Source organism: Condylura cristata, unplaced genomic scaffold, assembly GCF_000260355.1.
Source record: "Condylura cristata isolate star-nosed mole 26May11 unplaced genomic scaffold, ConCri1.0 scaffold00041, whole genome shotgun sequence".
Classification (NCBI taxonomy): Eukaryota; Metazoa; Chordata; class Mammalia; order Eulipotyphla; family Talpidae; genus Condylura; species Condylura cristata.
Genome location: NW_004567142.1, coordinates 2,404,901 through 2,417,333, shown reverse-complemented (window position 1 = coordinate 2,417,333; position 12,433 = coordinate 2,404,901). Strand labels below are relative to the sequence as shown.

Here is a 12,433-nt window from a genome sequence, read left to right as displayed (position 1 = left end):
CGCCAGTTAATAGGGATCTGAGGAAGACGAGCAACTCAGTAGATGCTCAATAAGATTGTGATAACTCGGCTCCTCTGGTTCTTCCCACAGGCCCAGCTGCTCCGCATCCCACCTTCTAGTCCAGCCGAGACCCCCACCCCCCCGTAGCCCACCCCTACCCTAGGTTCAGTCCAGTCCCCTGCCTCAGGCCTCATCCCCAGCTCCAGCTTCTGCCTAGACCCAGACATAGGACAGCTACCACCTCGCTCTGTGCCGCTCGTCCCCAAAGTTGTTCTCTGTATCCCCGACTCTGTTTCTCACCGGCTCCCGTGGAAGCGCGTCCTTCGCCTCTGCTACGGCTGAATAGGACTCAGGGATCCAGGACTCGTCCAATTATAGGGCTCCCCCTGCCCCGCCTACTCCTCCAGGGCTAACAGAGCTGGACCAGCCCCAGTCACGAGGTGGGCTCTTCCCCACCCCCCTCACACACGCAGGGCAGGGTGGGGCTTGGGCTCCGAAGCCCGCTGACCCTTCTTCCCCCCTTCTGCCCCCTCAAAGGGAGATGACATCTCACCCACTAACTCAGGCACCCACTCTGCGGGGCTGGGCAGAGAAGGAGAAGGCACAGGCAGCTGTGGAGAGGGCCCTTTCCTGCCCCTGGTTTTCTGTGGATGAATACAGTTAGAGGCAGGGGCTGGGGGGAGGGCGGAGGGAGGGCGCAGACTCCTAGTCTGAGGGAGAAAGGGACTAGAGGCCCAGGCAGAAGTGGGACCGGAGTGCTGGGGACATTGTAATGTTTGCTGAAACCTAGGCTTTGCGCGAGACCTGGGTTTTACTCCTTACTCCCTCCTTGGGCACCAGAGGCCTGCCCGAGCCCCTTCCCCCTTTTGTGAAATGAGAACTCAGCAGTTCCAGTTCAGTCTCACAGATTCCAGGACACACAAACTGCCTTCCACAGGGCTGCAGGTATTCACGCAGCCAGGTTAGAGCTTCGGATTCTGGAGCCAAGCAGTGGCAGTCTGAATCTGTGCTGCTGGTTGCCAGCTGCATGACCTTGGGCAAATGACCTAGCCTCTGACCACTCAGTTAGCTGGTCCACAAAATCGGGACACAGCTGCGCTCACACCAGTCAGGTGACTCAGCAGGGTACCCCGCGCATAAAGGCAGAAGGCCCCGTGTTGGGAAGGTATCCCTGGGATGGGCCATCAAGCCTCACCTTCATGGCAGTCCCCCTCCCCCATGGGACCCCAACTGTTTCACAAATGCAGAATTTCAGACATGAAGTGGATAGGGAAGTCACAGGGGGAGACTGAGTGCTGGGGTTCATTTGTGTGAGGTGGGTACACTGGATTCTAGTTATAGGAGATTAACTGCCTGGCCCTAAGAAGACAGCCCCGGCCAGTGGGCCAGTGCCAGGTCTGTTTGTGTTGGCTTCAAAGGCACCGGCAGGGGTGGCTTCTCTGGGTAACAAGAGGTCATCTCTGTCCAGCAGCCTCCCCCCAGAGCCTGTGCCTAAGGTGGAGCAGGGGGTGGTGGTGAAGGTATCTTGTCTCATTTCCTAATTTGAGGGGTTGGTAGTGTCCCTGAACCTCCAGCCCCTCCTCGCTCGGCCTGTAGTTCCCCAGTACTGCTTCTGTAATTTTCCCGGGGCTTGAATCCTAGTGAAGCTTCTCAAAGGTCTGCCCTCCCCATTGCAAATCTAAACGCTCCGGCATTGCCTGTCCCTTTGGAATCTGAAGACCCTGACTTCCCAGCTGGCTGCCCCCTAGCACACAGAGCATCATCATTGTTGCTTCAGCTGGAGGGACAAAGTTCTTTGCAGCCACTCCCACCGGGTCAAGTCAGGGCCAGTGACCCTCCAGCCTAGGGAAGGCCTCCCCCCCCCACCCCCCACAGCGTCAGTCAAAGGAGGCTGTGATCCCGGCTTGGCCCTTCCCCTCCCAGCTATCCCCTGGCTGCTGGCCGCGGCCTTCTGTGCCCTACCCTGTAGCGCCCCCTACTGGCAGCCGTGGGAAGGCCAGGCACACCGCAGGGCAGGAGCAAGGCAGGTAAGTAAACGGAGGTCTCCCATTCAGCTCGTTTTTTTCATGTATATTTTTTGTGTTTTTTGTTTTTCTGTAAAATGTCCCGGTTCTTCCATAACTTATAAACATGATTTATACCGAGGGTGGGTGGGAAAGTGGGCGGGGTGGACTGAAGATGGGGAAGCTCCTCTTCTTGCTGCCCCCTTGGGGCGGGGCTCAGGGCCCTTTGGGGGATTGGACACCCCAACACCTCCCTGAGGTTGTCTGGCCACCTCTGCCCCTGGTGCTCAGCATCCCCCATGCCCCTCAATTCCGGAATTCTCTCCGGAACCCCAGGCCCACTGGCCTCACAGCCCCTGTTGCTCTGAATTCTGAAATGCCCCCTGGGGCCTCAGTTGCTGGGGTGGTGGGTCCCCTCCTTTCCGCTGCCCCCCCCGACTCCCAAGGAGGGAGGGAAGGGAGGGGGAGGGGGGGCACAGGTGTCCCCTCCGTGGCAGGGGAGGGGAAGGTGGGGTCTGCAGGAAGAAGGGTGAGGAAGGCGGGGCTGCGGGGGGCTCAGCCGATGGTGAGGCCAAAGCCACACTGGAACTTGTTCTTTCGGTGATTCAGGAAGGCCCCAAGGGCCAGCGTCAGGGGTAGGGGCGGGAGCTTCTTCTCCAGGGTGGCACCCACGATCCAGTTACTGTCCACGGAGCCTGTGGGTCAACAGCTGTGGTGAGACAAGCGCCGACTCCGAGCGCCGGCCCTGTAGTGCAGGCAGGCTGCCTCCCACACGCAGGATGGACCACCAGCATCTGGAACTCTTCTTGCACCCCAAGTGCCTCAGCCCCCACTGCACCTGGCTTCTTCTTCCCCCAAGAGCTCAGCCCAATGACCACAGGGTTCCTCTGCCCTTCCCCATCGGGTCTTGCTCATGCCAGGTTGTCTCAGGTGGGTGTGTCCCCTGCCTGGTCAGGGCCTGGTCACTGCATCCCAGGCATAAAGCTGGGCATGTGCATGGAGCTGTGCCCATGGCATGAAGGGGAGCAGGGCAGGCAGAGCTGGAACTCACACCCTGCTTCTGCCAGGCTGGAGCCAAGAGGCGGGGAGGGAAGGCTGCAGAGTGGCTGGGAACACATGACCACCTTCAGAAGCCCTGCCCTGGTCAACTGAAGCAGCCTCTGACAACCCAGAAGACTTAAGACTGGACATCAAGACTAGCTAATCAGCTGCTCATTTGGGGGTTCTGGATCTAGCAGTGGTGATCCAGAGGCGCACTTTCTGCTAATGTGAGACTGGGGGGGGGTACAAGGTACCCCTTCTTTCCACTTAGGAAAGAAGAAAAAGAAGGCGTGGTGAGGGCTGGCTGGGGTGAGGGGGAGACCCACCCCCTAACAAGTGCTCCAGGTAATCTGGAGCCTCACCGGAGTCCCAGCATCCTTTTCTCTAGCATCTCCTCTGGCCCACTCAGAGCCGAATCAACTTGGGCCTGTTTTCCAAGCAGGGAAACTGAGGCCTGTACCTTTGAAGAGGAGGTTGGCCTTGGGCAGGTCCAGCTGGTAACCGAAGGAGACACTCGTGTCTTGCATCCTTGTGCTGGCCTCGAACTCCACGCCCACCTGCAGCTGGAGATGTGGACACACTTGTCAGCCTCCCAGTCTGGACTGTGGGGCCCAGCAGCCCCAGGCACTGTGCCCTCACAGCCGGACCCAGGGCCAGCTCACCTGGTCGCTGGCTTTGTGATAGTATGTCGCGTGCATGCCCGCCTGGCCCAACGTTACTGTTGCCAACCAGTTGTTCACTGAAAAGAGTGGGTGGGGGTGGGCAGGTTACCAAGAGAACAGGGGCATCTGGGAGCCCAGGTCCTCCCGTCTCCCCCAGACCCCTGGGCTCACAGGTGTATTTCCCAGCTAGAGACATGACAGTGCCCTCCTCCCCTGGCCGCCGATGGTACACCAGCTCTCCGCCCAGGGCCAGACATGGCGTGATGCTCTGGAGGTAGTGGGCCACGAGGATTCCTGCGGGTGAGACGGCAGAGTGTTATCGCTGTCAGTATCTGCAGCCAGATTGCTGTTCCAGGAAGCCTGTAGGCTTGCCCTGCCCTCTGGCCTCCCACATTGGCTCCTTGCTCGAGCAGCTCACAGGGCTCCAAGGCGAGCCCCCCGGGGCCTCAGCTGGCTCGAGCAAGCCCATGGAGCTGAGGGAGTCTCAGAACATGCCAGGGCAGACCCAGGCCTCTTCCCCTTCAAAGCCTGGACACTGAACCACCTGCCTGCCACAAGAGGAAGGAGGGTAGATCAGCCGGAGCATACCTGGGGCGTGGGGGCACAGTCTGGGCACAAATCCTGGCTGCACAAACCACTTGTTGGCTCAGAGGCCTGCCCCACCCCCACCAGCATGCTACCAAGGGACTCGCCACCACTGGGAGTCCTCGTGCCAGGCTCGGAGATGCAGGTCTAGCTCTGGTCTCTTGGGTAGCAGACACCAGACACCTGAGCTTACAAAAGGGAAGAACCAGAGGAAGGCAGAAGCCAGACACCTACGCAGAAAGGGAAACAATCAGAAATGGAGGTGACAAGATTCTGTTGAAACTGGACGGAAAGCCTTAGAGGCTGGGGCTGATCCTAGTGAGAGAAAGATGGGAGCAAAAGGGCAAGCAGGGGAGGGGACCCGAGGCAGGAACGAGTGACAGGACCAGGGAGCGTTCCCATTTGTGGACACATCTAAGTGGGAGCTACCAGTGGGGTTCAAGGCCAGGGTGGGCTGGAGCCAGATGTGACTGGCTCAGGTGAGCCACTGTGCCCTTCTTGTCCTAAGGAGTAATGCAAACTGACCCCTACACCTGAGAGCCAGGCCAGCCCATTACCGCCCACCCACCTGAGGGGAAAAGCTGAGGCCCAAGAAGGGGGAATTACCTGGAAGGATAGAGACGCCCAGTCTATGGCCTGGGGCCGAGGGCCGCAAGCCACCCCCAGCTCCTGCACTGGCTCACCCAGCCCCGGGCTTCCCCCTAGCTGCCAAGCCCTATCTCCTGAGCACAGCTGACCTGGGCGCCCCAAACAGAGCTACCTCTTCTCTGTGCCACACAGCTGCATGTGTGCCCTCGCCCCCCAACCCATGTACAGTTACTTCTGCTGCCTCTGGCCAAAAAACCAGGGGCCCCAGATATTACCTGGACGTGGCTCCTTATCAGAAGGCTGGCATACCAACCAGAGCTACCCTGCCACAGGGGCTGTATGGTGACCCTGCCTGGCCTTGCGGTGTCCATCCTTGGAGGGAACAGGCAGCAGCTCCCCAGAGTCAGCGCTCAACTCCTTCCCGTTTAAGCCTGTCCCCGGTGCCCCCTAGTCTTTCAGGCCCCTAGGGGATCCCCATGCCCAGGTGTTTTCGAGTGCCGCCCAGCACACACATCCTCAAAGGCCTTTTCTTCAAACACCTCCTCCTTCCCGAACCTCTACGGCCGTCACCCTCTGTTCCCTCCTCCCCTGCATCCAGCTGCCAAGCTCCCCCATGGGCAACAGCTCTGGGGCAGGGGCTTCGTGGAGACCAGGACCTCTCAACTAGGGGCACTCAGCAATGCCACAGACAGCAGCCAGACCTGTCAGTTCAGAAGGCTGCGAGAAGGCAAGCCAGCCGGCCAGGGGTCTGTGAGGGTCCACAGGAAGCCCGGGCCGGGGCAAGCATGGCAGCCAGGATTCCCGTGGCCCCCACCTGCCTCCCAAACCTGCTAGGCAGAGGCTGCAGCAGGGAGATCTGGGTGCTGGCTGTGGCCTTTCCCCTGCTCAGCTGGGGCCACACAGGAAGGCGTGGGGCAAGAGTGGCCGTGGGGAATGGCAGACACCCAGGGCAGATGCTTTGTGGGGGCAGAGCTTGACGGGAAGGCGGGGCCTGGCTCCAGGACAGTGTCTCGCCCTCCGTGCTCCTGAGGCCCAGGCCTGCCCAGCTGCGCCCTATTCCTGCAGCAGCCCTCCCCTTGCTCTCCCTCAGACAGGGCACAGTCATTCTAGAGACGCTGCCCAGCCCCTTCCGGGGTGGGGTGGGTGCCATCGGTCACCTGACGATGGGGACACTTTCTGAAAATGGCCATTTGTGTGTCAGAACATAACACACACACCTAGATGGCAGCGCCCAGCCCACAGCAAGGTCAGACACAGCCCCCCCCCCATGCGTGGTCTGTGATTGACAGAGATGTCGCTACACAGAGTGACCTGAACCTCTCCCGACAGGGCTTCTCAAACAGGGTCCTTCGTTCAAAGGCGGACATGTGCTAGCTGGCCTGGGAAGGCAGGAAGGGGTTGTGGATCTCTTCCTCACAGTACCCAGAAAGCAGCAGCAGCAATGAGCCGGGACCACGCAGAAGGGCCGAGCGGGACTAGGGCTTGACGAGTCAGGCCACCCTGCAAGTTCGGCTGCTCGGCTTCCAGGCAGTGCGGCATGGCTGACTGATTTCATTGCTACCCTCCCCCCAACTATGACATGAGAGTCACAGAAACATTGACCCGGGACCCTCTGGAGGAGGCAGGCAAAACCAACACAGAGCGAACCCTCAAGCTGCAACTGGCTGCCCTAGGGTCAGGCGGGTTCTCCCACTGAATCTTCCACTAAGTGGTGGTCACTGCTAAGATGCCCCTGTGACAGATGAGGAAACTAAGGCTCAGGGGGTGGACCCACGAGCCTGAGGGTTGGTCGGTGTGCTCAGCACCCCACCAGGCCCTGTAGGTGCTGTTGTTATTAGTATCGGCGTGAGGAAGAGGCGCCTGCACAAAGTAAGAGAACGGTGTCACACCGGCTCTGGGCTCCAGGGAGCGGGCCTGGACGGCATGTGCCAGCGAGCATGAGGAGTGGTGCGCCAGTGGTGCCAGTGTAGGGCCTGGCACCATCAAGAAGAGCAGGGACTCCGGAGTCCAACTCCACGTGCGTCCTGGGGGAAGCATGTCCTCTCTGGCCTCAGAAGGGGGCTGCATGGCAGGACTGACCCCACCGGGCTGTTGGGAGGACTCAAGGGCCGGTTTCCTCCCTTCCCTATCAGTGGTGCCTGGAGGGACTATATGAAGGAGAAGACACAGACGTGCCAGGGACAAGAGATAACAAAACGGGACCTGCCATTATGCCACGTGTCGGCTTGCTCAGTATTTTCCAAGCACCTAGTTTGTTCCCGATATGGTGCCAGGTGCTGGGCACAAAGTGGAAAGGAAGACAGGCAAGCTCCTGCCGTGAAAGAGCTGACACGCTGGGGCGGAAGGAGGCCACAAAGAACAAGATTTCAAATAGAAGTGTCAGAAAGACCACCGGGCAGGGTAAGGAGTACGAGCAAGCAAGAACACGTCTTTAGTCACACAGAATCTTTGTGAGGTGACATGTGCTGAGACCCACTCACTCAAGTTCCATCAAGAATGGAGAGAAGTGGCCTACACCTCAGTTCTTATATGCATAAAAAAAAAATCTTAAAAATAATGGAGAGAGGGGCCCTCCTTGGTGGCGCAGGGTAAAGCACAGCACAGCACTGAGAAGCTAAAGCCACTGCAGCATGAGTTTGATCCCCAGCCCGGAGGTGACCACAGGGCGCGGCAGACCTCTCCTGACCCGCCCGCTGCTCCCCTCAGCAGTGGACTTTGTCAATCTGCCTGTTCTGCTCCCCACTCTGTCTTGGATGAATCCTCTCACTGCCCCTGCACCTCTAGCCTGTACCCCAGTTCTGTGTGCATAAATAAATAAATCTTAAAAAAAAAAATGGAGAGAAAACTCCAAGCAATGGGGACAGCAGGTGACAAAGGTCCTGGGGTAGAAAGAATGAAAAATGAAGTGGTCCCACAAAGTGTCAGAAAAGTGCCTGTGGCCCAACTACAGAAAGTGTGTGAGCAGAGGGGTGGTGCTTTCAGAGGCCACCAGGAGATAGGAGACATTCCTCCTTGCCCCCGCTCCTCAGTTCCCATGGGATGCAGCCTCACACAGGCCGTCTCGAGTCCAGCTTCCCTGGACTGGGCTGGATGATTACGACACGGCTCTTCCCTCTCTCCTTGCCGTTCCAGCTGTCTCCCTCTCTTCCCCGATCTCTTTCTTAATAAGCTCACATGTAACACCCTGGCCTCTGGCCTTTGCACACACATTCACTGAGTGTTCGTCGCCCACAGCCCTCTCTCCAGAGAGCAAACAGTGGCACAGACAAGCAGGAATCAGAAACTGTCCTTCCGAGGCATGCGAGCCCAAAGCGACAATAAAGTCACCCTGGCTTCTCTTGGCCCCCACGCCCCAGCCAACCCACCTATAAACCTCACTGTATGACCTCCAAGGCGTGTCCAGATCCGACCGCCCCTTGCCCCTCCGCCAGAGTCCCCTTGGAGTCTGTTCTCCACGCGTTAACAAGACAGAGACTAGGTCAGGTCCTTTCCTCTCAGAAGCCTTCAGTGCTCTCACTCAGAGGAAAGGCTCAAGTTCTAGAAAGCCTTACGTGATCTGGCTGTGCCCCTGACTTCCGTCTCCCCCCTCTTCCCATCGTCACAGCCATGCTCCTCCCTGACGATCCAATAAAGGGCGCCTTTGCGCTTGCTCCCTGTGGCTGGAAAGCTCTTTTGGGTAAATATCCTTGCTTCCTTTTCTCACATCCACTATCACTTGTATAATGAGGTTTTTTCCAAGGACTTCACCCACACCCCCGTTAAGTTCTCCTGGGGTCCACGTATTTCATACAGTTCCACACACCTTTTTTTAGGTACCCATTTTACTCATCTGTTCCACTGGAACTGGATGCTCCCAGAGGGCAGACTTCACTTTCTCATTCACTACTTTGTCCTCAGAGCCAAAAATATACCCAGAACACACAATACTCACTTATGGATGTAGAGAAATCTACGAAAGACACCCAAAGGCCAAACAAGGGGAACCAGAGGGAGAAGCCAGAAGTCCCTGCCCCCGGCTGACTCAAACTCAACAGTCTCAGACGACCCCTCCTCCCCCTCAGCAAGCGCAGAACCCTGTGAATGACAAGCTAAGAGCGGCTCACATTTCATCAGAACCTGTCACACGCTGGCCCCACTGGAAGCTTTTCACGCATGTGAACTGTTAAGATACACTATACAGTCCTGAGGTGGCCCCATTTCACACAAGAGAAAATAGGTTCCCAGAGAGGGTGGAAGCTGCCTGTGACACAGGCGAGCCCACGGTGGAGACTGGTCTCTGCTGGCTCTGCAGGGCGCCTGCTGTCATACACCTGCCTCCGTTTCTCAGCTGGCAGAAAAGGAAGTCTGCCCTCCAAGCTCAGTGCCCCTTACCTGAACCCACCAGGACGTCTGGGTTCCCCAGGGTGACAGCTGCTGTGAAGTCAGAACCCCGATACTCCCCGTCTACTTGCCAGTTCACAAACTTCGACTGCTGGGTCTGCAGGGAGAAGGTGGGTGTGAGGGCACTCAGGGGCTCAGGGTGCTTGGGGGAGCAGATGACATGAAGCCCACTTACCTGGATGGCCATCTTGGACCTGAGGCCAGGGCCCAGCTGGTGAATGACCTGAGCATTGAGGCTGCCGCTATTGTCCATGTCACCCACCAGCACGGGGAACGCCTGTGAGGCAGAGGGCAGTTAGAGGTCTTAGGATTGCAGAAGTGTCAGGCTGGACGTCAGAGGCCTGAATTGTGATGAGAAGCCTAGATCAGAAAGCCTCGGATGGAGGTTCTCTATTCTAACCAGCCCTCCTGACAGCCTGGGCCAAGTCAGGGACCCCTGCTGTTAGGGCTGAGGGCTTTTGGGACCCCCCAGTTCAGGATCATTACTCTGTTTTCCTACCACCCCCAGCTAGACTGTGACCACTATGGGTTTGCTCGACAAACAGTGTGGCACACCACACCTCAGCTACTCTGCTGTGTCCCCAGCACTGCCCAGCTGCAGAAAGAATTGGGGTACAATTAATGTTTGTGGAATACATTAATTGTGGAATACATTAACTTACTGAGCGGAAATAGTTACTATAAGCAGAGACCTAATTCAGCCTACAACTGTGCAGGTGTGCTGCCCCGGCTTGAAGTAGGCTCCCCCCCCCCCGCCTCTGCACATCCACACAGGTATAGGGATCATTCAAAAACGCACAAATCTAACCCGTCTTTCCGGTGTTCAAATCTTTGTGTGACTCTCCAGTGCCCCCTAGAGAAAAACCAAGCGTCTCGGTGGCTTTCAAAGCCCTTCCCGGTCTATAGGCCAACCTTGCCTTCCCTGGTCTCTGTCTAGTGACAGGTCACCCCGCTGTCCCTGGCCTCATCCACCACAAGGCTGGGCTGAGAGCAGGGTTTCAGAACAAATGACTGGTCTTCCCATACATTCTGGAGAGACAGTCCCCACGTCCCAATACCCTCAAGCAGCTCTGGCTGCCCCTTGACAAAGACTTCTTTCCCTAACGTTTGGCTACATATTTGTTAAGACAGAAGATACAATGAATAAAAATTAGAGGAACCTCACCTCTGTGGGACTGAGCTGCTTTGTCCCCACATACGTCACCCCAAAGTGGTAATTGGACTCTCCAATTGTGCTGAGGGCTACTGTGTGGTTTACCTGGAAGAGGGAGGGTTGTGGGGATGAGTGGATGTGCCCTTACCCCCGCCTCATCCACAGCAATAAACCCAGCTAACCCACCCCGCACTCCCAGCACAGCTGTCCTCCCGCCTGAGGGATACTTTCTAGACTGGCTTCCAGAAGAGGGAGGAAGTGTCAGGTCATGCTGGGCTAGGCAGGGATGAAGACTGGAGGTGTGGCCAGAACAGATCAGATACTGGGGGTGGGGCTACATACCTGGTACTTCATTCCTGCCAGGGAGCTACTTGGGGGTAGGATATCTCTGGACTCTGGCCCCCTAAATCTATCACTGCCCCCCACTGAGTAGTCAGTTTAGCTTTTCCAATATCAAGAAGCCCAGCCCTTTAAGGACTAAGAGAGTTGTATGTGCAGATGCAGGATGGTTGGGATGACCTCTGGAGGATAAGGTCACTGGGGAGGCTCACCTGGAAATGGTTACTCAACCCCTTGTTGACTGTGAGCTTGACACCTTCCATCTGAATGGGAAACAGTTCTGAAGAAAAGAAATGCTGTCACCTTCCACCCTACACACACATACCAACTCTCATTCCTTCCTTCCCAATGCTCCCTTCTCCAGGGACCCACAAGCAGAACACTGAACAATATGCCTAAACAGCAGAGGCAGGATAACCTTAGTGGATGGGGCCAGGACGTGGATCGGACGCCTTGTCTGTATCCATATCTCAGCGCTAGCCCCTACTTACTGCCTGTGTGACTTCGGATAAGTCACTTTATACCAAACTTGTCACATTTAAGATGAGGGCACCCAACACATGAAGACCCCGCAAGGATTTAAGGCATTCATAGGTAGAGAAGACCAGAACAGGGCTCTATAGGTCTCTTGCTTTTTGCTCTCAAGATTATTGCCAGCCAGGATCCCGGAGCCTTGGGTTCCCCATCTTCATTAGACCCCTGCTGACACTGTGACCTTGGGCCTCAGTTCCCTTCCCGATCTCCTGGGGAAGTTGCCTTGGGGGATCCCTGGGACTCCTGAGGTGCCTGAGGCTTTCTTTAATGCTAAGGCATTCCAAGCCTAGGTTCCACCATTTGATCCCATCGTTCTTAACCCCAAGGCCAACGTTCCACCATTTGATCCCAACGTCAACTCGTAACGCTGTTCAATGAGTCCAATGGTCCGTGCCAACTCCCAAGGTCCTCAATGCGCTCCCTCTTCTCCCGAGATCTGGGCCATCACACCCACCAGGGCCCTCGCCCCTCACCCTTGCACTTCCGGTGGCACTCCTCGAACGTGCCCGGGTTGGGCAGGCAGCCGCAGGCCCCATCGTCCGCGGTCCCTGCGGCGCTAGCGGCCGCAACCCCGGGGGTCCGTTCCGAACCCCGACCCGCGCCAGCCCCGGCGCCCAGGCCGCCCCCGAGCGGCGGCAGCGTGAAGCCCGGAGGAGAGGGGGGAGGCGGCGGCAGTCCCACGAGGGCGGGCGCAGGAGGCGGCGGCGGCCCGGCGGGCGGTGAGCTGGCGGCCAACACGTTCCCCATGGTTGCCCGCAAGGGGAAAGGTCGGAGGGCGGAGGTCAGGGCCCGCGCGCTCCGGGTCTGGCACCAAGTCAACCCCTGCCCCGCTCCGGGCCCCGGCCCTCACTGGAGGCAGCGCCTGCTCCCGGCCTGGGATCCGCTCCCACCCCGTGCGCCACGCGCAACCGAACCCGCTGTCGCCGCCGCCACCACCGTCGCTCCGCCCCGCTTAGCCCATTGGCTAGGCATGCTCTGAGCTCCGCCCACCAGCTTCACGGCCTGACCTCGCTATTGGAGTCATGGATGGAAGTCCCACCTACCACTTTGGGCCGTATTTTACTATTGGTTCTCAGCCATGGCAGGGCAGAGCACACCTCCCCGCCCTTCCTATTGGCTCGTGGATTCCATGCTTATTGGTTTGCGAC

At 57.9% G+C, this 12,433-nt stretch overlaps 2 protein-coding genes across 2 annotated transcripts in view; both read right to left on the bottom strand.

Moving 5' to 3' along the window:
• The window catches only part of APOE (apolipoprotein E), a 2,653-nt gene extending 2,260 nt beyond the window's left edge, over window positions 1–393 (bottom strand). Inside the window, exon 1 of the mRNA XM_004694178.2 lies at window positions 301–393. The gene's annotated coding sequence lies outside the window, so the exon portion shown is untranslated. The remainder of the gene's footprint in view (window positions 1–300) is intronic.
• A 1,672-nt stretch (window positions 394–2,065) lies between these two features.
• TOMM40 (translocase of outer mitochondrial membrane 40 homolog (yeast)) lies at window positions 2,066–12,225 on the bottom strand. Its single transcript, XM_004694177.2, has 9 exons — window positions 11,759–12,225; window positions 10,964–11,031; window positions 10,425–10,517; window positions 9,435–9,536; window positions 9,251–9,356; window positions 3,878–4,000; window positions 3,707–3,783; window positions 3,505–3,607; window positions 2,066–2,698 (listed from the first exon to the last, which is right to left on the bottom strand). Exons 1-9 carry the CDS (start codon window positions 12,030–12,032, stop codon window positions 2,559–2,561), a joined length of 1,086 nt encoding a protein of 361 aa, XP_004694234.1. The 5' UTR covers window positions 12,033–12,225; the 3' UTR covers window positions 2,066–2,558.
• Between the last annotated feature and the right edge of the window lie 208 nt (window positions 12,226–12,433).

Excerpts from the sequence above, each read along its gene's own strand:
- TOMM40 (XM_004694177.2), bottom strand. The coding sequence starts at position 12,032 with ATGGGGAACGTGTTGGCCGCCAGCTCACCGCCCGCCGGGCCGCCGCCG. Across the intron at positions 10,518-10,963 it reads GGTTGAGTAACCATTTCCAG|GTAAACCACACAGTAGCCCT; the intron begins GTGAGCCTCCCC and ends TCCCTCTTCCAG. Across the intron at positions 9,357-9,434 it reads GGTCCAAGATGGCCATCCAG|ACCCAGCAGTCGAAGTTTGT; the intron begins GTAAGTGGGCTT and ends TTCTCCCTGCAG.